The sequence below is a fragment of the Vespula vulgaris genome, chromosome 4 (assembly GCF_905475345.1).
Source record: "Vespula vulgaris chromosome 4, iyVesVulg1.1, whole genome shotgun sequence".
In the NCBI taxonomy this organism is placed as follows: domain Eukaryota; kingdom Metazoa; phylum Arthropoda; class Insecta; order Hymenoptera; family Vespidae; genus Vespula; species Vespula vulgaris.
This window is the reverse complement of record NC_066589.1, coordinates 4,248,451-4,273,133: the sequence shown is the minus strand read 5'-3', so window position 1 is coordinate 4,273,133 and position 24,683 is coordinate 4,248,451. Positions and strand designations below refer to the sequence as shown.

General features: G+C 25.6%; 3 protein-coding genes across 15 annotated transcripts; 1 reads left to right on the top strand and 2 right to left on the bottom strand.

Moving 5' to 3' along the window:
* Nucleotides 1–671: 671 nt before the first annotated feature.
* Nucleotides 672–15,524, top strand: LOC127063572 (golgin subfamily A member 3-like). 3 transcript variants are annotated; one of them, XM_050993533.1, is made up of 44 exons: nt 672–1,163; nt 1,564–1,746; nt 1,811–2,007; nt 2,772–2,787; nt 3,200–3,234; nt 3,382–3,550; nt 5,067–5,117; nt 5,184–5,222; nt 5,314–5,433; nt 5,575–5,664; nt 6,194–6,283; nt 6,398–6,526; nt 6,643–6,660; nt 6,739–6,789; nt 6,868–7,005; nt 7,116–7,211; nt 7,285–7,416; nt 7,523–7,633; nt 7,755–7,850; nt 7,916–8,050; nt 8,150–8,194; nt 8,294–8,377; nt 8,478–8,570; nt 8,704–8,862; nt 8,975–9,070; nt 9,460–9,519; nt 9,664–9,753; nt 9,870–10,016; nt 10,177–10,272; nt 10,729–10,791; nt 10,899–10,985; nt 11,701–11,784; nt 11,892–12,035; nt 12,287–12,334; nt 12,423–12,520; nt 12,604–13,057; nt 13,280–13,504; nt 13,586–13,666; nt 13,772–13,909; nt 13,988–14,176; nt 14,248–14,394; nt 14,475–14,734; nt 14,844–14,979; nt 15,167–15,524. In XM_050993533.1, the coding sequence occupies exons 1-44, from the start codon at nt 954–956 to the stop codon at nt 15,368–15,370; spliced, it is 5,334 nt and encodes a 1,777-aa protein (XP_050849490.1). In that variant the 5' UTR covers nt 672–953; the 3' UTR covers nt 15,371–15,524. The 3 variants fall into 3 exon arrangements, with proteins under 3 accessions (XP_050849490.1, XP_050849489.1, XP_050849488.1); XM_050993532.1 differs by having other exon boundaries at nt 2,772–2,823; nt 3,203–3,234; XM_050993531.1 differs by having other exon boundaries at nt 673–1,163; nt 2,772–2,823.
* Nucleotides 15,525–15,570: 46 nt separating this feature from the next.
* Nucleotides 15,571–16,764, bottom strand: LOC127063575 (uncharacterized). Its single transcript, XM_050993546.1, has 3 exons — nt 16,361–16,764; nt 16,190–16,271; nt 15,571–16,102 (listed from the first exon to the last, which is right to left on the bottom strand). The coding sequence occupies exons 1-3, from the start codon at nt 16,695–16,697 to the stop codon at nt 15,916–15,918; spliced, it is 606 nt and encodes a 201-aa protein (XP_050849503.1). The 5' UTR covers nt 16,698–16,764; the 3' UTR covers nt 15,571–15,915.
* A 147-nt stretch (nt 16,765–16,911) lies between these two features.
* On the bottom strand, nt 16,912–24,213 carry LOC127063574 (ras-related protein Rab-5C). Of its 11 annotated transcripts, none has more exons than XM_050993536.1 (7): nt 23,947–23,963; nt 21,391–21,502; nt 20,818–20,986; nt 20,292–20,443; nt 19,843–20,059; nt 19,560–19,684; nt 16,912–17,580 (listed from the first exon to the last, which is right to left on the bottom strand). In XM_050993536.1, the coding sequence occupies exons 2-6, from the start codon at nt 21,394–21,396 to the stop codon at nt 19,572–19,574; spliced, it is 657 nt and encodes a 218-aa protein (XP_050849493.1). In that variant the 5' UTR covers nt 21,397–21,502; nt 23,947–23,963; the 3' UTR covers nt 16,912–17,580; nt 19,560–19,571. The 11 variants fall into 11 exon arrangements, with proteins under 11 accessions (XP_050849493.1, XP_050849492.1, XP_050849491.1 ...); XM_050993535.1 differs by lacking the exon at nt 23,947–23,963 and adding an exon at nt 23,851–23,866; XM_050993534.1 differs by lacking the exon at nt 23,947–23,963 and adding an exon at nt 21,885–21,902.
* Nucleotides 24,214–24,683: the final 470 nt, after the last annotated feature.

The window sequence follows — 24,683 nt, the reverse complement described above, 5'->3', positions numbered from 1 at the left end:
ATCAAGAACATGACTTTCATATAAAAATGTTTTCTTAAGAATTGCGTCTTTTCAGCTGTAAGAGGCATTTTTGCCTATATCACTACCACGTTTCCCGAGATAGAAAATTTCACACTAAGAGATAAATTTAAACGTAACGCTTTGGATTGCTTTTTCAATTTTTCTTGTTTCGGGTGTAGTACACGAAAAGAACGTATTTAATTCGTGATCTTATTATAATTCTTATATATGTATATTAAAACTTATATAAACAATTAACAATATCTCTGGACAACGTTCCGGCCATGTTCGCTTCAGAAACTAAATGGTTCTCAAGATCATATGCCTCGTTATATAAACCTAGCTCACCTGCGCCACCTAACGTTAACGAAATAAAGATATAATATAAATAATTTCTTTTTTACAAGATTGGAACTAAGGCCCTCTATATTGATATTTAACGTAGTCGAAGTTATCGTTTGTTGATTTATTCTCTACTTTACCATGAGAATAATAATTCATTTTTTATTTAAAACAGTTTTTCTTTTTTTTTGTTACTACGTAGTAATTCTATATTTATAAACAATCAAAAAACATATAAATGTATTTGTTGAATTCAAAATGCGACCTATTATGATACATCGTTTTTTTAAATATACGATTTCTACCTTAACGATCATCGAGATTATTTGATGTAACTTCGCCCGTAAGAGGTCAATGTAACGTTTATAAATGATTTCGAAAAAAGTATTTTTACAGAGTAATTGCTACCTACAATTATCTACTCTTAAAAAGTTCTCCTTAGCATCCGTTGTTTGCTCGCGCCATACATAAAAAATGGCGATTTAATTTGTTATTATTTACCGCATCAGAATTATTTTTATTATCCGCACCTCTGGGTATAAGAAGATCTTAACTCTAAGAATATTGAGGTGTTAATAATTCTATTTAATGTACAATTATTCAATTGTGCCATGTATACGGTCAGTAATATTGTCCAAGATTCTACAAATATCTCTGTCTTGCCAAAGCGAGAGCAAATTTGCACAGCAATTAATGAAAACACGGGGGAAACTTGTGGTGAAACTGAAAGCTTACAAATTCTTGATGAGTTTCATAAATTATATGAAGCTCGTATCAAAAAGGTCGATTCGGAATCGGCAAATGAATTCGACCGTGTATCAGTAAGTTAAATATGTTATTTTGTGCCTATGTGCAAGGTGTAATCTTATGACTTATAATAATGAGCAAACTAAAGATTCACATACATACATTTTCTCGTAATATAATATATTTTTAAATAGATTCAAAATTTATAATATACGGATGTTAATAGAACTTTATATATTTAATTTCCAATCATTTTTATATTCTTCTAGTTATCTATAATATTTGACAAATTATTTCTATATATCAACTGAAATATGGTCATAATTGTTCGTTGTAAAATACAGTTTATGTACTTGTCAGATTAATTATTTAACAGGATTCAAGCTTTTACTATTTTCTAGAAAAAATTGTTGTACATTGTATATCATTAGAAAATTAGAAAAAAGAAAATAATACAAACGTATACAATTTTAGATGAAAATGAAAATAATGACGGAATGGATTAAGGATTTGGGTGAACAGAATATTATGTTAGTCAATACTGTACAAGACCTGGAACAAACTGCTAGTGACAGAGTTAAAATATTAGAAGAAAAATTAAAGCAGTCATCTAAAGTTGTTTCGGATAAAATTTTATTAACGAATCAATCAGAGGAGGTAATTTAATATATATTTATGTAGTGTAATCTTATGTGATATAAAAATATTAATATTACTTTAGAAATTAAGTGTACTCTCAAATCGCATCAGAGAACTAGAAGACGATGAAAAGAGCCTTCGTCAAAAAATAGAATTTCTATGGATTGATATCAAAGGATTATTAGAATTGCTTAAAAGAGCTCAAACAGATAATGGCTGGAATCTTGATGGCATAACATTCTATTACATTAATCCTAATGATATTCCTACTCCTTTAAAGTAAGTATAAATAAAAAAAGGTTCAGATTAATATATCTTTTCTTTAATTTTTCTAGTATTAGTAAGTGCATTGCCAGAGAATTTACTTTTTGTATATTTATTCTTTTTTCCATGAAATCTATTTATAATATTCTTTTACATAGTCTTTCTAATTAATTGCTCTTAATTATCAGACATTAATATTATTTATATTAAACTTAGAAAGAGCTATAAAAAAGGTAAAAATATATAGAAAAAATATATATATATATAAAATTATATATATATATATATAGAAAAAATAATATATATCTTCAATCCTATAATACATGTATTTTTATGAGTTTACAACTTTGATTATCTCTCAGAATATAGGATTCAAACAATATGATGAATAATTAAGTAAAAATAATCAAGCAAAAAATAATTAGATAATAGAATATAAATAGTGAAAATGTAAGTATATTTTCATTACAGATTAAGAGCATAGACAACATATGAATCATAAAAACATTATCCTGGTAGTTAACAGCAAATTAGAAATAAAAAGATAATCAAAGTTCCACTATACAAATATCTTGTGATATGCATACTTTCGTTTTTATTATAACTTTTTCTTTTGCTTCTTTTATCTATTTTCATAAAATTTATATTAACACTAATTGAAAGAAAATACTGAAAATAATTATAACTTTAAATTATAGAATTATTATTTCTCTAAAATATACTACATAATTGTTCATTATTATTTGCTTTTTTCTTATTGTTTTTATTGTTTGTTACAGTTGTGTATGTGCCCAGGTAAATACAAGTGTAGATGACACTATAAATTCAAAGGTATATTTGAATTAAAACATAATTTTTTACAATGGCTCTCATTTATCCATCAGTAAAAAATATTTAAACCACTATATTGTTATAATAAGCATTCTTGTATCTGAAATTAGTATTGATTCATAATTGAAATAGATCATTTTTAATACAAACATTAAAGACACATATTATTTAGAAATTAAATATGATATAATAATCAAAATAATATACTTATCCTCTTAAATATAACAATTAGCTTATATTAATTTTTATTATAATTTATATATTATTTTAATTAATGTTTTAGTTTTTACATTAAAAAGAATGTTTGTTATGTTACTGCATACATTTTTCAAAATAGAAACAAATGCAAATTGAATAAAATTCACTTTTCAAACAGCAGGTGGCAGAACTGGAAGACAAGGAAGCTTATGTGTAAGTACATATAATAATGAATTGAATGAAACGTTTTGCAAAGTTTAACTGATTGAGAATTTGTCTGTTATAAATTATGCTCTTTTTTTTATTATTTATAAATAGCTGTGATATAAGCACATTATATACATTAATTATATTATGCAGGTATCAAAGTAAATTAGAAGAAAAAAATGCTGAGCTTAATAAAAAATTATCAAAGGAAGAAAGATATGTTTCTGATGTTCAGAATTGTAGTAATGAACTTATTCAAAAATCTCAGGAAGATAATCATATCTGTGTTAGGTCAACATCACCTCCAACAAATTCTGATAATGTAAGTTTCTATTTATCTATATGATTTATTAATTGGGATAATAATTGAAACAATGATGGGCATTTTTTTACATGTACATCATATATAAAATATTATGTATACATATTTGAAGAAATTGATGTGTATAATAGATATAAACTAATCTTCTAGTAATAGTTGGTTAACAATTTTATAGGCAATCATGCTGAAATAGAAATTAAAAGTAAAAATATATATTACAATAGAATATATTAAAAGAATTAAATATATTACAATTAGATAATAAAATTTAATATTTTCATTTTCATTGTATTGTTTCTATATATCTTTGATATAAAGATAGTTTTGTCATTTCTGTTGCTGTTCAGACAATCTTAGTTGCTGACATAGTGGAAAGTAAATATATTGATAATGGTTTAGAAGTTAAAAAACTTCAAGAGCATTTACAAGATACTGAATCAGATATAACAAATATGACACATTTGCAACTTCAGTTGAAAAAGAAAGATAAAGAGATTGAGGAAATAAAATCTCAAATGAATTGTATAAAAAAGGTTTGCTTTATTTACTTTTGCATATGCTCCTTTAAATTTTATTATTATATCATTTATGTATGCTATTATTAGGAATCTATGGAAACACATGAATCATTAGCCATAGAAATTACAAAAAAGCATAATTTAATAATGTTTTTGAGCCAAGAAATCAGAAAATTAGAAGAACAATATCGTTATGCTAATATGCAAATCCATTTTAAAGATGATATTATAAAAAAAATGAGAAAGAAACAAATTGAATTGAAGGTATACTTTCAGTCACTATTTTATTCTGAATATTTTATCTTATTATCCTTTGTTTTAGTCTTCATTTCCTGTTCATCTTCGTTGCATGTCGAATTACCATCAACAATTCAATGCTAATGGTAATATAAGATTTTCTCATAAGTTATGCAATAAAATTATAACACCATGTTACTTATATAAAGTTGTCAAATATAAAGATCATATATCTTTTCCATATAATAATTTTGATACTTTAATACATCATAAAAAACTAATTGCAAATACACCCATTATTGACTCACAGTCACAAAATAATACAATAACTAATCTAGACAATTCTTCTAAACAAATATACAAAAGGGAAATTGATAAAGGCAGAAGACGACGTAACATTGACGAAAGTATTGTGGAATCCATTAGAAATATATCACCAGCTTATAAAGACGCTATTACACAACACAATCGCAAAAACAATAATTTGGCCTAAATCATGAGTGTTTCTGACAAGTAACTATGACTATTCATATTGAGCAAATGATAAAATCATAATCTTATTTTACTCGTCATAATAGAAAATATATATTTTATATTTAAATAATTAATATTATATATATATATATACACGCACATATATATAAAATTTTCAGCATGGTTGCCTTATTCTTGATGATATAATTTTAATTATATATTTCTCTATTTGTACAAAATATTCTTTGACCAAAAAAGAGAAATCATTTCTATCTATATGATTTCAGAATATTTACTCTTCACTGAAAGATCAAATTGATGCTGATGCTTATATAATGGTGAGTTAAGGTATGCTGTTTTAAAACTTATATTATATATTTCATATAATAATAATGTTTTTATAGGATACAGAATCCTTAAGTAATCCAAGTAATTCATATCAGGTATATATTTTTTGATGTAATTAAATTTTATAAAATTTACATGTTTATATTATTTATAATATTTATAACATAAATAGTACTTCGTTTTTAGAAAATATTTATGTGTTTTTCCAAAACAAACTTATTATTACAAAAAGAGGAAGAAAAGCTTGATGATTTAAAAACAGAGTTAAAAAAAATCGTACGACACTTAAAACAGAAAAATGTTGAGGTAAATTAATAAATGATCAAAATATATCTAACTTGTATAGATCAGTTTAATAATCCATAAAGTTATTAATTATATATGTTAATAATTCAATGTTACAACTATATATAATTATAATATAATAGAACAAAATTATATTTACAGACGAGTGAGCATAATTTTACGACTGCTTATAAAAACATACAAAATATTAAAACGATCCTAAACATTTCTAAAACTTCGAAAGATGATAGAGTAAGTCAATTGCAATTAAACTTTCATTATTATATAAAATATGAAATAAGGTCTTTTTTTTTTTAAATAATGTACAAAGAAAATATTTTGTGTATGCATATGCGTGCGTGCGCGCGCGCGCGTGTGTGTATTATTTTAATATTTAAACTATAAATCTTTAATTGAAACTAATCAAGTAAATGAATGTACATGTCTATTTGATTATGAAATATTATTATTTTACATTTATAATTAATAAACATTTTTCAGTATTTATAATATTGCAGAATGCTAAAAAGAAGAGTTCATGTGTTTATAAGGAATTCCATGAATTATAAAAGCAAAATTATTTCATATAATATATTCCTAACTATATAATACAACATAATGCAGTGCATTTGTAATAATTTACAGTTGAATAAATATGATAAACAGAATAATGTATTGATTCTTTTTCAAGGAAAAATGTTTATTGACATCTAATTTTACATATTAATTCCATTGGCAAAGTTAATAATAATTTAGATCATAGAAAGTATATTTTTTGCAGTCACAAACTGAAGAAAATCTACAACCTTTTGTAGCAAATATTGAAGTCCAATTAAATTGCGTGCACGATGCATTGCAAAATGAAAAGCTTGTATGTATTATGTTTTAATAACTTTGAATAACTAACTTTAATTATATTGTATTTTGTAATAAGTATAATTTTATTTCAATTGATACTTTAATAATGAAATATTCTTGATTGCAGAGGCATGATACAGATAAAAGTGTAGATACGTGGATGTATGATACAACAGAGAAGTTAATGAAGAATATTGAAAATATTTCCAGAATATGTAAAGAAAAAAAAAAAGCGATTGAATTTATGGAATATGCTGTATGTATAAGTTTTTACGCATATAATACTAATTTTTTATAGTACATACAATTAAACATAAAAATTTTTTTATGCAAAAGAAATTTATATAATCATATTATTTTTTCTTATTTCAGACTGCTAAACGAAATGAGGTACAAACATTAAATATCTATAATATTTTAAATATATAATAACGTAGTAAATAAACATTGTTTATTTTATCTTTATAGATGCAAAGTAGAATGAATAATTATGTTACAGAAATGTCAAAGGAGGCTATAGTAAGTATTTTATGTATAATTATTAAATTATTATTTTTATATATTTATTTATTATTATCTTCTATTAACATTTTATAGTCAAATCCAATTATTGTTCAACAATTCAAATTAATGGAAGAATTTCGTGTATGCACTGTTGAGGCACAAGCAGCAACAGAAGATATTCGTGAAGAAATTAGCACTATTCTTTCTTCATTTGATGTCCAACATCAAAAAGTATATTCTTATATTACTCATATAACATTATTAATATACTTAGTTTAAGCTGTAAATCTGAAAATCATTACAAAATGCATTACAATTTACATGATTTGTGATATTAATAGTACACTGAACTAAACAAAATGGTCAAAGATACTCAAGAACATTTACTACGATTGCGAGAAACAGTATTACAAGCAATTAATATATTAAAATTACAAGTAAGATGAAATTACTTTTTGTTACATTATAAAAGTATATATTCTTTTTATGACATTTTTTTTAATATATTAGGAAATAGAAAGGACAAGACATATTGAACGAATTACAACTGAGAAAGTGAAACTAAAAGATATAAAAAATGAATTTATTCGTGCTCAATCCGAGTTATTTAATTATGTAAATAATATACAACAAAAAATCAAGGTAGGAAAAATACAGATATACAATAAATTTTTTTCTTTTCTTGTAACTATAATTTGTAAATTATACATTTAGAAATATTCTTTTTTATTTTTTAAATTCATTTTAGGATCAAAATTTACCTGAATGTGTAGAAACATGCACATGTAATGATTTATTAAACTTTGTAGTTGACAAAATCGAGCTTATAGTTAATCATGTTCAAATGCATCAAGATCAGGTAAATATCATTCAAGGATAAAGTTAATAATTAATATGTAAATAAAAATCGTAAAGAAAAACAAAATGAATTAACCATTCAAAATTCTATATTTATTATCTATTTATATATATGTTTCTAGGAATGTTTTTTTGCATCCAATTCAGTGGAGTTAAAAGAGCAACTTTGTTGTATAACATGTTCCTTCCAAGATTTGCAGAAATACATGAGTACAATTGTAAGTATTATAATTTTTTGTAATTTATTTATTGAAATGTTTCATTTTCTATCAAATTATTTTAGTTAATGCGTAACGAAATGGACGAAACAGTTCTTTGTGAAAAAGAAGAAAGATTAGGAAGACTTGAAGCAGAAATTGATAGTGCACATACAAAGATGCAAGATACTTTAGAAACTTTCTGGAATACAATAGAACAGGTTTTATACTTTTTTTTTCCTTTTTTTTTTTCTTTTTTTTGCAAGAGTAGTAATTATAAAGAAATATCATAGTAATGAAATATTATAATATTCTTTTAGGATGATTTCATTGAACATTCAGCAAATTTCCAAAGCCAAAATCAGGTAAAGTACATAATTTATATATTATACCATTGGTTATTATTCTCAGATTAACTTTTGAACAATTTTGCTTACATTTAATATCTATAATATAAATTCTAGACAATTAACGAATTATTAAAAGCAAAGGAAGATATACATAAATTAAGAAAGGAATATGACGATTATAAGCTTAAAACATTACAGGTATGAAATTATATATATATTTCTGCTAATTTTTATGTTCAAAATAGTATAAAAATGATAATTTATATATTCAATAAAATGCTTATTTTTTAATTTCTAGAAAATATGTCAAACAAAATCTGACGATAAAATAAATCAATGGAAGTGTCGTATAATGGATTTGGAAGAGCAGCTTCGCATCTTACAACATGAGGTTATGAACTTAACATTTTATTAACTATTATTAATACTGATTTTCATATTGTGCTATGTTAAAAGATTTTAATATTGATATCTGCAGAGAGATTTGTTCGTAATAATGTATATATTGTTTGTTATATAATCAGACTAAATGTAAACAAGAAGCCAACAACTTTCTGAAAAATAGCATTGAGTCTATGGAGAAAGAATTATCTTCTGTACAAATGAAAGCAGAAAATTATAGACGTTCCTATTCTATTGATAGTATAGATTATCAAAAAAAAATTTTAGAATTAGAAAATATAGTAAGTAATAAATTTAATTTTCTTTTTTTTTTCATATAGTATATATTATAAAAATACAAATTACATATGAGACAGCAATGTATTAAGAATTCATTATTTTATATAATTTCAGATTAAAATACAGAAGGAAGTAGAATTAAAACTTAGGAAAAGTTTAGATAATAATGAAATAGAGCTTCAAAAGTCAAAAAAACATTTGGAACCTTTTGTAAGAAGCAGTTATGAATGATTTTATTTATTCTTAAGATTGCATATTGGAATATCTCAATTACTTTTGATAGTAAACAGAAAATCTAAGAAAGAAAATAAATTTGTTTTAAAGTAGCCAATATGATAGAAAAAACTTTTCTCTGAAAATCGTATTTTTTATAATATAGAGTTCACAAACATTTTTTCGAAACTGATGAAATTATATGAAACTTAATTTCTCCTCATATATAAAATTAGTAAAACAAATAAAAAAATACTGAAATATTAAAATATGAAATATTCCAACATCTCATCTTAAGAGACTTACACACACACACACACACACACATATATAAATAATATATATACGAATAATGAATACGTATTAATTTTCATTTCATAAAAAAGCATATAGAATGTACTCCAGAAGAATTATCTATATGTTGTGGATATCAATTGAAACAAGAGGTAATAATTTTTAACAATTATCAATTTATAATATATCATCTAATAACAATTAATTTATAATGTGAATTGTTATAAAAATAGATAATGAAACATTTTAAATGAGATACTTAATTGTCTATAATTAAAACCTTTTAATTCATACAGAATACATCCCAGCTTGTTAATATATTACAAGAAGCAGTACAATCTACAAAAAGTGGACTTCAAAATGTCGAATGCGAACTTAAACTTCTGGTATGTTTAAATCAAATGGATGTTTCCATTACTTTATATTATTTAGATAAAACATTTAATATTATTATTATATTTATAAGAATAACAAGAAATATCTAAAAAGAAATAATCTGTAGATGTGTGAAGGATCTTCTCAGTCTTGTACTTCAACAACTTTGGTAATGACAATTATCGATAAATTAAGAAGATACGAAGGACAACTAGAAAAATGTTATGGAGATATCGAAAATCTTAGAAACACATTATGTTCTAAGGACAAACTTGTAAGTATTAAATTGATATAACGAAGATTATTTTTATTGAAAGAAAAAAAATACCAAATATCTTAGTAATATATTATAATCGATCGTTATAAATAACAATATGTTTCAAATTATATTATAGATATATATGAATATACATGTACATATTTTTTTATTTCAGTTAGAAAATATGAATCAAGTAGTTATGATCCAAAATGATTCTATAGCAGTCACACAAAATGAACTGAAGAGTCTCTATAAAAAACAACAAGAAAAGGTAAGTTAATTACATTTTTATAAGCATGAGAAAACTCATAAATATTATAAGCATTACATGCTTTTGTTATTTTATAAGTTATACTTAAGATTAACAATTTTAATTATATTCAAATAAAACTAATTTGAAAAAATTAATTTATGAAACAATTAAATTATAGTTGATGTGCATACCAAAATATTTAAATACATTAATAGTAGATTACATGTACAAGTGCACACTCCAAATTTTTTATTATTTTTGAGCTCTAAAAAAAATATCACTTTGTCAATAAGAACTAAAAGTTGAAAACTTTTGTACTCGCGATATTGTATCTTGTTTTTAAAAAGTGATTATAAATAATCAACGAAGCACGAATAATATTCTTATTTCCAAGAGTTATCAATGAAGGTATGTGGAATATAAATATTTTTATACTTCATTATGTAGTACCAATTTTATTATTTTTTTTTTCAGATTAATATGCAGGATTGTATTATAGCTCAATGTGAGAAGGATAAAAAAGAGCTATCCAAACAGGTTTGTATCTTCTCAATTTTACTAATATATAAATTACTAAAATATATGGAAGTAATAATGTATTTATAAAATTAATATTGCATGCTTATCTCTTCCATTCTCTACAGAATGAACTTCAAGCACAAACAATTGGACATTTGCAAAATGCTGTGGTTGAAGCCAAAAGATGCTTAGATAGTATGGGACATAAAGCAGTAAGTGATGTGAGCGAACTGTGGAGTTCGATTTCATCTTCAACATTCGGTCACGGGAATGTGCATGACGTTTAAATTGCTTTTATAAACATATTGAACAATGATTTGACAGTATGCTAAAACATATAATTATGTATGTATGTACTAATGTTAATTATCATTGTAAATATTTTTCAAATATTATAATTAAAACAATAATTTACACATATGAGACATATCCTAGCGATCTTATTTTTTTGACATGATCATTTTTTGAGTTTTTCATTGCTATATTTAATGTGCAAGTGTAAAACTCCTATTAGCTCTTTCCGGAAATACCTCTGGCAATTAATTGTGAGTGTATAAGCGTGATGATACGAAAGTCAGTGTGGTATGATATTCGTGATGCATGTGGTATGTATTATTCTATTTAGAATAACATAAAATTAACAATGCGTTTAAAAATAATATTACAATTTGCATAAAAGTTGTGTATTTGTAAAATCTTATCCAACTATTATACCCATCTTATTACTTCCAATAATATATATAAATTCTTAAATGCTTATCAAATAAGTATATGAGTATTAATTAACTATATTATAAATTATGCTGATTATTGAATTATTTTGCTTTTATTATACTTGAAATATACTTATTTTGTTTATAATTTTATAATCGTTACCAGTTTGAAAATCATAGATAAAACACTGATCGCAAGTTAATTTTCTTGCAGCTTTTTGTTAAAGGTGAAACTATTCAATTGTTAACAATGTTTATTGATGAAACTCAGATTCAATATAGCGACTGTTTCACGGAAGTAAGTTTAATATTTAACTTTAATCCTTATCTCTTATACGTTTTTAAAATATTTTTAAGAATAATATTTTTATGAATCTATTTTAATATGCTATTTTTTTAATTAAGGCTGCTGCACAAGAAAAGTTGTTGGAATTGCAACGAGATGCCATAGACACTTTGCAATCGAAAATTGAGTACATGATTAATGATAAACATTTAGTAGTTACTTCTTTACATACTACATATTGTTCCATATTAAGCATAATACAGGTATAACAAAAATAAGATTCATGCTGATATAACATAATATGTGTATATCTGTGATTTAAATAAATTATAAAGTTTAAAGATAATGTTTAAAGATATGTTATGTGTTTAAAATTTATTATCATAGAAATTATTAATGCAAGTGAGATCTATAGCAAACCTAATAGTATTAAGATGCATAAATAGATTCTTATGATTATTCTTACTAATAAACTAATTATGAAAAACATATTAATTTTATTTAATTATTTTAGGATCAACTGAAGCTTTGTACAAATGATTTTCAAGCATTAATATACAAGGTAATCTTTTTTATGTTTGCACTTGATTAAAATTCCATATCAACTTTCTTTATATTAAATTAGACATTTAAGTTTTTTTCCTTTACAGATAAATACTTTAATGCAAACAAATATTATTTTGGGAAATAAGTACATTACTGCAAAAAAATTATGGAAAGAAACAAATCAGGAATTGCAAGAATTAAAGTATTAAAGGATTTGTCTAATTTATTTTTTTCATGATACTTTTAACTTTTAATAATAAACTATATTATGATATGATCTTACAGAAATATGTTATCCAAGGATAAAAAACAAACAAAAATGTATGAAACTAAATCTTGTCAATGTAAAGTGGATATTGAGCATAAGAGTTGTATGACACAGAATCTCATATGCAAACGAACTTCAGAAGATTCTTTAATATTAGATAAGCAAGATTCATTTCAAAGTCATGAATCACAAGCTCAGACTGAAATTATAATTAGAGAAAATCAAAATTTAAACAAACAATTACAAAACTACAAATTAGATTTAGTTGTATATAAAAATGAATTGAAAATAAAAGATCAAGAAATAAAAGATCTTGAATGCTGTTTAAAATCTGAAAACCAAAATCTAAAAATAAATTTAGAGAAACAAACCAAAGAATTTGAAGATTTAATAATAGAATTAAATATTGCTAAACAAAAAGAAATTAATTTTAAAAAATATGTAATTGATATGGAAACAAGACAAGAGGAGGTAATAGTAATGTTAATTTACAAATCATTATATAACAAAAGGAAGAATGTCCTTGATAATTATGACTAATTTTATATATATATATATATATATATATATATATATATATATACACGCGCGCGTGTGTATCACATTCATTATTTATAAAGTATATTATAGTATATAATATACAAACAAGTATATATTAAATATTAATACTAATCCTAATGGCATTATTTTTAGATACAAAATCTAAAACAGCAAATTGATTGTAATGAATCTCTAATAAGAAAACAAGCTCAAGCCATAGACCATTTACAAGAAAAATTACATACATCTGAACAACAAATTAGACAATACATATCTGAATCTACAAGTTTTAAAGACAGATTTTTATCAATAAAAGTGTTACTCAAAGATAAATCAGATAATATGGCAAAATTACAAGCAGATTATGAAGTATTAAAAGTATGTTACAATTATAAATGTACTTTGTTGTAATATGTCTAAAATACATAATAATATAATAATACATTATTATATTTACAGAATGAGAATTCAATTCTGAAAACAGAAAACATTGCATTAGAAACTAAAGCAAAAGAAGATCTTTATTTATTACGGAAAAAGGTATCAGTACTCGTAAATCGCACATCCATTTCTACTGTTCTAAAAATATACAAAAAATAACGTGTTTTATTTTAATAAAATCATAATATACCATTTTTATTGCAGTTAAAAGAAACTCAAACAGAATTATCTTTTATAAAAGACAGTTATTACAAAACAGTTGAGGATTATAATAACACTCAAGAGAACTTGATCCAATCTGTAAGAAGAGAAGCAGAGCTACAAGAATCATTAACAATTGCAGTAATCATAACATTATACATAATTCTTTTTCATTTCCATAAAAAAATATTTTACCATTTATAAATATATTTTTCCTAGGAAAAAGAGTATTGCTCAAAGCTTGCAAATTTTGAATCAAAAATTGCTAGATTGGAAAATTTAATATGTGAACTTGATGAAGAATCAACTGATACTAAAAAAATATTATCTTCAAAAAATACTGAGCTTTGTCAAACACAAAATATGTGTAAATCATTTTCCAATCAATTGAAAACTGCACAGCAAGATGTAAGTTAATGTTAAATTAAGTATCAAAAATATATTTTTAATAATATTACTATTTAATATCAAATTACCAGTTGTATGAACTGCAAGAAAAATATATAAAAATGGACAATTCCAATTGTCATTTGACCCAACAATTGCAAGAATGTATAGATGAGAACTGTTCTCTTTTGCAACAGAAAACTTCACTTGAACAAGACAACTACAAGTTCGCGAATCAAGTGAGATATGTCTATTATCTGTTGTTAATATTAACATCTATTTTGATCAATATAAATTCTAAAAGTGTAACTGTTTGTAGTTACATAACATGCACCAATCTTTGATGGAGTTGAAAAAAGAATGTCAATCAAAAGACAAGTCTTTAGCATGTGTGTCAGCAGAATTAACTGAAACAGTAGTAAACAGGTCAGAACTTTGCAATGAATCCCAATATATGGTCTCATGTATTCGTACGTGGATGGAAGAACAAAGAAAGCTTGTTGAAACTCTTGTTTCAAAGTTACATATTAAGCAACAGCAATTAACAATATTTAAACAGCAATTTGGACATGAAAAGAAGTAATTATCTATTATAAAAGATTTAAAAATATTTATATTTTACAATCGATTTAATTAAAATGAAAATATTTAATTTAAACTTTATCTAATTAAAAATTTTAATTTGTAGAACTTTATTAATCAAAATCAGGGAACTAAGACGAGTGAACAATATACTAACACAAAGATTAAAAAGAGTACATAGAACAACAATTGGAAAAAATACTAAAAGTACTGGATATTCATATTTGACACAGAACTTAGGTGTATGTATCATATTAAATATTATTAAATTATTACACATTAAATTATAAGATATATATATCAAGAATGCATTCATAAAAGTACCTCTTTTATATTTACAATAAACTTTAATATTAATATATCATAAAATCTTAATTGTAATAGAAAATTTTATACAAAAAAAACTTCAACTTTCTTTTGTATGTTTAGAAATCCTCTATATGCCCGATTAAATCTGTACGTCGCACTTCAGTGTGTGGCAATTCTTGGTGGTTTCCCAGGATGGAATATATAACAAATCAACTGAGAAAAAATAATCAATGGTGGCATACAAACATAGCTAATAAATCAAAGAATAATAGTGGAGTAGATGAAAATCGAGATTGTGGTTATCAATCGTCTGCAAGCAAATGACAATGTATAATAAAATCTGTCATAGCATAGTCGAATCAAATCGATGTATGATAGAATAATAAGATAGAATAATAATTAATATTGTTTACCACTGAAATTTGTAAAGAATTTATGCATTAATGTTATGATTAATATACTCTATTTGTTTTTTATATATCTTCGTAATTGTATATTTTTAATAATAATTTGTATTAATCATATAAAAAGAATTACTTTATTTTTCTTAATTATCAATGGATTTATAAATAGTACAAAGATGATAAGTCATGCTGCTAGATAAGTGGTTACACCGTCTAAACTCATTTTAAGATTATAACGTGGTAAGCAAGCAAGTCGAAGTAATGCAAGATTTTCCATATACACTGTATGAAAGACTTCGAATAATAATTTGCATTCGTCTAAATTAAATATCTCATCAGACTTAGGTGGATTCTAAATATGAATAATACATATAAAGATACATTAAGATAAAATAATTTACGTTTGGTTTTTTCATAAAACCAATTCGTAATAACAACGTTTAATGATACATATACTGATATATTCTATTCTAATAGCATACACTCATATGAATACAAACGACTAACCAAAACGGTATGTAAAAGTAAAGTACTGCAAAAAAAGTTATATGTATCTTCCATTGTGTACCATAAATTGGAAAGAAAATAGCGATGCGTTAAATAAAATAATCCTATTGATGCAAAAACGCATTTTATACTGAATAAATTATCTCTGAAATACAAACGAAAACAAAAACGACATTAATTGAATTTATACATAAATAATTCTAATTATAAAAATATTTATGCATTTATTTACCTAGTAATTTCAAAAATTTCCCACACGATTTTTGGGAAAATATCGTTTCTCTCCTCGAAAATATATTTAGAAAATTTAGATTCTGTAATATAACAAAAACATAATATAAGAATCTGAAAACTTATATAAAAAAAATTGTATTAAAACATTATTTATAACATGTTTACTTACTGAAAAACGATAAAATAACATCTTTATCTTGTTGATGTTCTTTTACAAAAGCTATATCTTTAAATGAAATAAATTCCCAAACGCATAATTTAGGAACTAATAAATCATAATGATCATGTATTGGATTATATGTACAAAACCAAGGACCACATAGATCATCATAATTTATATTAGAATCAATTATTGCTTCAGATTTAATCTTTCGATGCGATATAACATTTTTATAATTAATAGATACAAATGGTTCGGATAAAAATATTCGCCCGACACTCTTTATATGTTTTAGTTTTTTAGACTCAACAATATTTTTAAATTGATCTCTCTTATTTTTTAACATTTTTTGGTATATGTTTATATATTATTATTACTTTATGCAGATTTCTTTAAAAGTCTAATTATATAAGATCTGAAAATTGTAAAAGATTATACTCAAATTATTAATTGCAACAGACAATGGTAACTAGAGCGACGAATAGTCGATTATTTTGTAGTTTATTGGCTATGTGGATACAATCTTTCTCTAACTGCATAAAAAAATAAGTGACAGTATATTATTATAATATTCACAAGTTTATTTTCTTTTTTTGTATAATCATTCATAATTTATCATGATTTATCAATAAAATTAATATACAATATGTTTTAGAGCAAGAACTGTTATACACATTACAATCTAAGAAAGTAAATACATAGTAATTATAGCAGCAGGAATGGCCTGTACTATATCTTACAAGATGCTTGCGTGCCAAAAGTTCATCAAATGTTGTATATGTTAAATGTATTATTATTATTATTATTATTATTATTATTATTAATATTATTATTATTATTATTATTCATTACCATTAATATTACTTATTACACAAATCATATTTACTTATATGATTTATATTATAATGTATTTATATTTATATATATATATATTTATATATATATATAAATATTTATATATATATATATATATTTATAACGAACACCGCTCAGTACTACTATAATAACAAATGGGAGTTTTACCACTTTTTAATAGATTTGATACTCAAAATAGATGATATATCGTCAAATACATTGAGACACACGTTTTAGTCAATCACTCGAGCAAGTGTTCGTGTTGCACATTTCACCGCCCATTCCTTATAGTGGTTTCCCTTCGTGTACATTCCTTTCAAACTCATTGCAGACACACTCATGATGTACTTATCTGTGTTGAATATAGTACATATCTGTAATCAAAAATAAATAATGTGCTTTCTGCGCAATAATTTATTAAATGATTTATGTTAAACTTAAATTTTAAAAGATTTTACGGTAAAATGCACTTAATCGGACTCTATTAGTTCTATTATAAATTCTTGCCTTACGAATTCTTGCAAGTGAATTTTTTTATTTATAATACATTAATTATACATATATATATATATATATATATATATATATATATATATATATATATATATTAAATGTATTTTGTAGCTTTGAATAAATAATTAAACGTAATATCAATAAAATGAGATTCTAAATTAACCAATTTTTATAAACGTAATGATATTGTTTAATTTATATAAATGTATTTTATTCGAGAAAATTACCTGAAATAATAATAAATAGTTATATTTTGTATACACAAACTACTCATAACTTACCTAAATTAACAAAAAGTTTCTGAAAACAGATTATTCTACAGCTTTTTCGAAATCAAAAACACTTAATAAGTTTGTAACAATACACATATTGTGACATATATGGAATGTAAAAATGCGACGCGTTCATTGAATAAATATTATTATTTACCAACAGTTTTGAATTTGAAATACATCTATATATTACGAAATATAGAGAAATATTCGTTCATAAGTGGCAGAAAAAATGATACATCAGAAAAATTTAATTTTACAGCCTGCATTATTCATGTCACATTACTAATGTTGAACCTATTAACAGAAACTGTAAACTAAATAATCAAAAAATAGTTTATATAACATAAAATAGTTTGATGAGGCAAAAGAAATACACCACAAGATTGCACATTCAATATGTATATATAAAATGGTGTGTTCGGTCTTAAGTATAACATTTTTTGTCTTCATTCATATAATATTTGTAGTGAAAATCAACAATTGGAATCAACGTAACTAGCTATTAGACTTTTTCTATGCACTTTGTTTTCTTTTATTAAATTAGAATAAACTCTATATAACATAGTACATCAATTTTGGCGAAAGATTGACGCTTTCACATTATGCACAGTGATGTCGCCACACAGCAGATTTGCAAAAGTTAGTTCACAATGACATATTGTTATAAATAGGATACAAAGATGACTGCACTGAAGAAGAATAAAAGGCACTATCAGAGAGATATAAAAATGTAGAATAGTATTGAAGTTTAAATCACAGAACTATGAACATATATATATATATATATATACACACACACATATATATATATATATATTATATATCTTATTATAATAGAATTAGGAAAATAATAATTGTCCAACTAATATTGCATTTGGTTGCACGATTAAAAAAACAAACTATAAAAAGCTTTTCTATCAACAAATTTATCTAGGAAAAAAACATTTAATTAACTATTGGAATGATTGTCACTTAGAAAACAATAGTATAATATGAATATTACATAAAATATTCTATAAAATTTTATCAATCATAATACTTAAAATAGAGATAAACGTAAATTTTTAATATCCTTTTATATAACTTCCATCATCTTATGTAGATATTATACAGACATACCATTTAGATGATATAATTATTTCATCAAACAATACAATATCCTTTAAGCATATACTGTTCTATGTTAAATGCAAATATATTATTCAAAGATTTCTTATCTTTTGTACAATATAATATACAACCTAAGGTTGATTTTTTGCTGAACAAACAAAAAAATGAAGATTTAGGAATATATACTTTGAAAATAAGAATAATAATAAAATATATTTTACGTATGCTGAACTATTAGATATTCCTAGTGAAAATAACATTTAATTCAGGCTAACTTTTAATAAACTGTTTCTCCTTTATAAAAATTTATAGATGTATCATGTAATAGTAATTTCAGTTTTGAAAAATGTTCAATTACTGAATGTTGCATAATTACTCTACTTTGTTGTAGAAATAGTTTAAAAATAGCCAATTATCATAGTCATATAGATACCAATATTAAATGTAACACGTACAGATTTGGATAATCACTTGCAGCAATTGCCGGTTGCTGCTTTTTGCCCTTCTGATTCAACGAGCCGACGGCCTTGCCCACTTGTACTTGCACTTCCTGACTGCTCATTTTTCGGAAGCTTTTTAGCTGCAAAATATAAAGAGATAATAACTTTATCCTATTTTTCTTATACATAAAAACATAAAACATAAAACGTAAAGCAAACTATTTTATATATTTGAATTTAATTTCGTGTACATAACAATGGAACTGCATATTTCACTAAAAGTATACTCTGAGCTTACCAATTGCTAGAAATATATCATTAACATTCATTGCTGTTTTGGCTGATGTTTCCATAAATAAAAGACCATTCTCATCTGCATATGCTTGAGCTTCATCATATTCAACGACTCTTTTATTTGTGAGATCTGCTTTATTCCCTGCTAATGCTATAACTATACTTGGACTGGCTTGCCGTTGCAATTCTTTTACCCACGTTTGTGCACGCACAAATGTGTCCTGTTATATTAAAAAAATAAATATATCATACGAGAAATATACTAGTGTAATATTAATACTTATTTTATAATATTATTTGACAATATCTTTATAGAATTTCATTATGTCTATTATATAAATTACTTTACAAAATGATGATTGTTTTACTATACAAATCATAATATGTAATATGTCAATAATAATAAATATTGTTTATGTACAAAAACATTTAATGCACTGCAGATTTACACACCTGATTTGTAATATCATACACAACAATTGCTGCCTGAGCACCTCGATAATACATTGGTGCAAGACTGTGATAACGCTCTTGACCTGCTGTGTCCCATATCTCAAACTTTACAGTCGTGTCATCCAAACATACAGTTTGCGTTAAAAATGCAGCTGCAAAGTAAATTATTAATGAAGCAAATAAAAGATTATAATTGGAATATACTGCAAAAAGCAAACATATTTTTGAATATTCAAATATTTTCATTTGTCTAACACAACAACAGAAAAATGCTATATTTCCATTGCATTTGGTTCACAATTAACCATATGATTATAATAACATGCAGACACATGTAAAATTGCAACTTGTTGATTATCTTTCTATCTATATTATCTTATATTCCCTGAGAAATATGCAACTTATATTGGAAACATTTATTTAGTATGACAAAATAAAAAATAACCAAAGATATTAACTAAACAATCTACTATGTAACAAGCAGATGTCTAATTGATTTGAAATTTTTTTCAAAGATTCCTCTTACCTCCTATCGTACTTTCCTGATATTCATGGAACTGTCCTTTAACAAACCTAAGAACCAAACTTGACTTTCCAACTGCAGATTCCCCTAGTAACACTAGTTTGAACTGACATATTTTTCCTTGTGTTGAACCATTTGGCCTTTGAGCAGTACCTCGATTAGCCATGATCTCCTAAAAAATGAGAAAATAGGAATAAAAACAAAGTACTTAGAGATTTATATTAACAGATATATACGGGCAATATTTAATGTGCATATTCTTAAAATACATTTTTTCTTGTATGTTAATAAATAGGTTTATCATTAAGATTATGCATAAGCGAATTATTAATTAAAATTAGATGGTACTTTAAAGTGAAATATTGCCAAAATAAATCTTATATATCTAATGGTTATTCGCATTCACTTTTGTAATATTTTATTTTAATATTGAAATTTTTATATCAGCCTTATAATAAAGTCCTATAAATTTGTTTTATATGTACCTATAAGTATAGAAGAAAAATTTAGTATTAGTTTGGAATAATACCTCACATTAAATATGATTTACTCAATGAAAAGTACATAGCTACTCACTGTCATTCTAAAACACTGTTTTGAGAGATAAACGTCTATTTATACTAGATCTTTACTTGTTGTAGATAAGGCACTCATTTACGTGCATAGTACTTTGATCTTTATAGAAGTTCTATAAATTCATATTAAGTTCAAAAAAGTACCCACATAAAAAAGTTCAACATTAATAGATTATTAAAATTAAAATAACAAAATAAAATATGAATAATTATATGAAAGAAATATACCTCTAATTATACAAACGAAAAAGTAGTTATATATAATAAAGTCTTAGTTCGTATGCTTCTATAATTTAACATTACAAAGGAAAAAAAAAAAAAACTTAATGCATAAAAAGTCAACGTTACATATCACTCATTCTTTACATATATGCAAGCATACTCGTCGAACTTTCTCAAATACTAAATAAAGGCAATCAAATCTAACCTATGACATCCGAGAAAATATCATTAACACGAACATGCAGATATGACTTCTAAATTATTTCTTCGTACCTAAAATTCGAGAGAGATGCTAGGAATGCACTTATAATAATAATCACTTACGTTAATGAAAAACAAAGGAGAAAAGATTATATACTAAAAAATACACCACGATCTTTAGCCCATTAAGGCAGAGCCATTGTTAATTGCATTACTCAATTAGTCTGCTGCTTCTGACAGATTCGCCTCCCTTCTCTCTGATAATATTACAATTGATAAACTGCAATTGATAAAACCGAAAACTGGAGAAAATGAAAAAGCAATGACACAAGAAATGAAACTAATCACACTATTACATTACTTTACAAAAAAATTTCAAGATATCATCGTTCTACCGACCTAACAAACTCGCTATATAACCTGATATAAGAGTATCACGACGCGGCAAAGAAAAAATCGTCTCCTCTAAACGCGTAATTTCATGCAGTAATTATCTACGTAAATGGCACCTTGTAACCTTCGACAATAGTATCGGACAAATTGATATTCTCATCGAAAAATCACGAAAAACCGTTAAAGCGATACATCGCAACTATCATGAGAAAAAGAGATGAAAGCACGAAACATGTATACGTCACACCTAAAGCGTGTGAGCAGCAGAGAAAGACCGAGATAGAGAGAAAAGAAAAGATACCGCCAAACGCGAACCAGTAAGTGAACGAATAAGAGTGAGAGAAAGACAAACAGACAGAAAGAGATAGGGAAACGAAAAATGGTAAAGAGGGGGGGAGAGAGAAAGAGAGAGAGAAAGAGAGAGAAAGAGAGAGAGAGAGAGAAGGAAAAAGAGACGTCATATAAAAATTAGAAAGAAACAAAGAAAAAATAATGAATAAAAAAAGAGAAAACGATGCGCAGGTAATTGTTACAGCCCTGAGTACTTGTCACCACCCGTTAAAGCGTCATCGATGTACGAAATATCCAATCAGCTAATATATCTTGTAAAATGACGATCACGAAAGATAAAAAATCGTTATTCTTTATACGGCAAACAAGATTTGTATGTCACAAGTGATAATTTTTTCGTTTCTCTCTCTCGCTTTCACACATACACACACACACACACACACACACAGAGCACACTCTCTCTCCCCTTCGTACTTCCTTTGTGACATTAAGTATAAAAGCAATCGTGACAGCTCACAAACAGAGTCTTCATGATTTACGCACAATGAGTAATGCACTTTCTATATTCTTCCAACAATACTCAACAGAGTATAAATATTTTATTCTATTCCTCTTTTCTCTTTTCTCGTCGTTATAAATTTATACAAAAACGTAACGCTTTTAGCACTCGAACGCGTTCGCGTCAAGTAATACGGCTGACACAGCCACCTGCAGTTATACGCCAGAACAGGGAGAAATCGAATTTTCGAGAATTTAACCTACTGTAAGTGTTCAAAAAAGATTGCTTATGCGTTGAACAGGAACGTGTAACACTGACTCTTTTAGAGAGAGGACAATGGACGCACGATACACGGCACGACGATGATTAATAATGTCAATTCACAGGCCGCGCGTATACACGATCACTTTGGTCTCTAGTAAATCGGCCCAATAACCGACCATAGATCGTGCAATCTATATAGAATGTATACATTTATGACAGCTCAGTGGATTCACATAACACGACTTTGCGAATTGACACAGCTTCTTTTGTTCCTCTCTCCCTCTCTCTCTCTTTCTCTCTCTCTCTTACACACACACTCTCTCCCTCTCTTTCTCTCTCTTTCTCTCTCACTCTTTTCTTACTTCCTTTTTTACTTTCTCATATTTAGTTATGCTAAAAGAGAAAAATTCCACTTCGCGAATAAACGAAAGGACGAACGATAACGCGTTATTTACGTCTTTGTCTACACTTATGGACGAAATCCCTCCATCTCTCTCGCACGCGCGTGCTCTCTCTCTCTCTCTCTCTCTCTCTCTCTCTCTCTCGCTCTCTCTTTCTTGCCCTATCTCTACATTTCTATATATCTCTCACTTTCTTTCACTCTCTCTCATTAAAATTATGCACAATGAGGAAATTCTCAAAAAAGAAAATTTTGAAGCTTGACACTTTCCAAAAAGTCCTGCGTACTTTTAGAACACGCACGATACACACGCTACTTGGCCGCCACTATGTCTCGAGGGCGATACAAACGACACACAACGCAAACCTTTTGCACAGATCAACGGCTTGAACCGATCAATTACCAATTATTTCGTGACAAGCGTGAGGAAATGTGACCAATTTCAGTTCCTAAGGATCCTTTTGAGATGAGGTTTCCCCAATACCGTTTCCTTTTTTTCTGCAATATGAAATTGCATGCATTGTGCGTTTTGATGGACCCGGTGATAGGACAACAAAAACCACCAAACCAATAACATTTGAGGAATTCTTGCGAGAGTCATCTTCTCGCAATGTTATTGGTACGAACGTGCCGCAATAAAGCGGTACTGCGTCACCCTATGTGATATCCGTAATAAATATCTTTATGAAAAAAACATAAAACTAATGCGAAAGCATTATATACTTCTGGTATAATGATACATATAATTTTATATAAAAATAGTGAAAAAGTATATAACTGTTTTTAATTGTTAGATATATAATATGTATATATATATGTACTAGAATTACGGACTGTGAACTGTACTGTATTGTTTGTAAAAGAATAACTTACTATGGTTTTCACTAGCACTAGTGACAAAAAGCTTAAGGAAGTGGAAGTATGGTCGCATCTTGGTACGTCCATCTTTCATTCGCGGCAAATTTAAAAGATCTTTTATATAAATTATAGATTTTTAAATAAATAATTAATCATTAATTTTTCA

What these genes read in the sequence shown, in the direction of transcription:
- LOC127063572 (XM_050993531.1), top strand. Translation starts at nt 954, where the DNA reads ATGTATACGGTCAGTAATATTGTCCAAGATTCTACAAATATCTCTGTC. An exon ending in GATATTCCTACTCCTTTAAA is followed by an intron (nt 2,008 to 2,771) that starts GTAAGTATAAAT and finishes TGTTTGTTACAG; the next exon opens with TTGTGTATGTGCCCAGGTAA. An exon ending in TAAAACAGAAAAATGTTGAG is followed by an intron (nt 5,434 to 5,574) that starts GTAAATTAATAA and finishes TTATATTTACAG; the next exon opens with ACGAGTGAGCATAATTTTAC.
- LOC127063575 (XM_050993546.1), bottom strand. Translation starts at nt 16,697, where the DNA reads ATGTTAAAAAATAAGAGAGATCAATTTAAAAATATTGTTGAGTCTAAA. An exon ending in TGTTATTTTATCGTTTTTCA is followed by an intron (nt 16,272 to 16,360) that starts GTAAGTAAACAT and finishes GTTATATTACAG; the next exon opens with AATCTAAATTTTCTAAATAT. An exon ending in GAAATTTTTGAAATTACTAG is followed by an intron (nt 16,103 to 16,189) that starts GTAAATAAATGC and finishes TTTGTATTTCAG; the next exon opens with AGATAATTTATTCAGTATAA.
- LOC127063574 (XM_050993536.1), bottom strand. An exon ending in TCAGGAAAGTACGATAGGAG is followed by an intron (nt 20,444 to 20,817) that starts GTAAGAGGAATC and finishes TTTACTTTGCAG; the next exon opens with CTGCATTTTTAACGCAAACT. An exon ending in TGATATATTTCTAGCAATTG is followed by an intron (nt 19,685 to 19,842) that starts GTAAGCTCAGAG and finishes TATATTTTGCAG; the next exon opens with CTAAAAAGCTTCCGAAAAAT.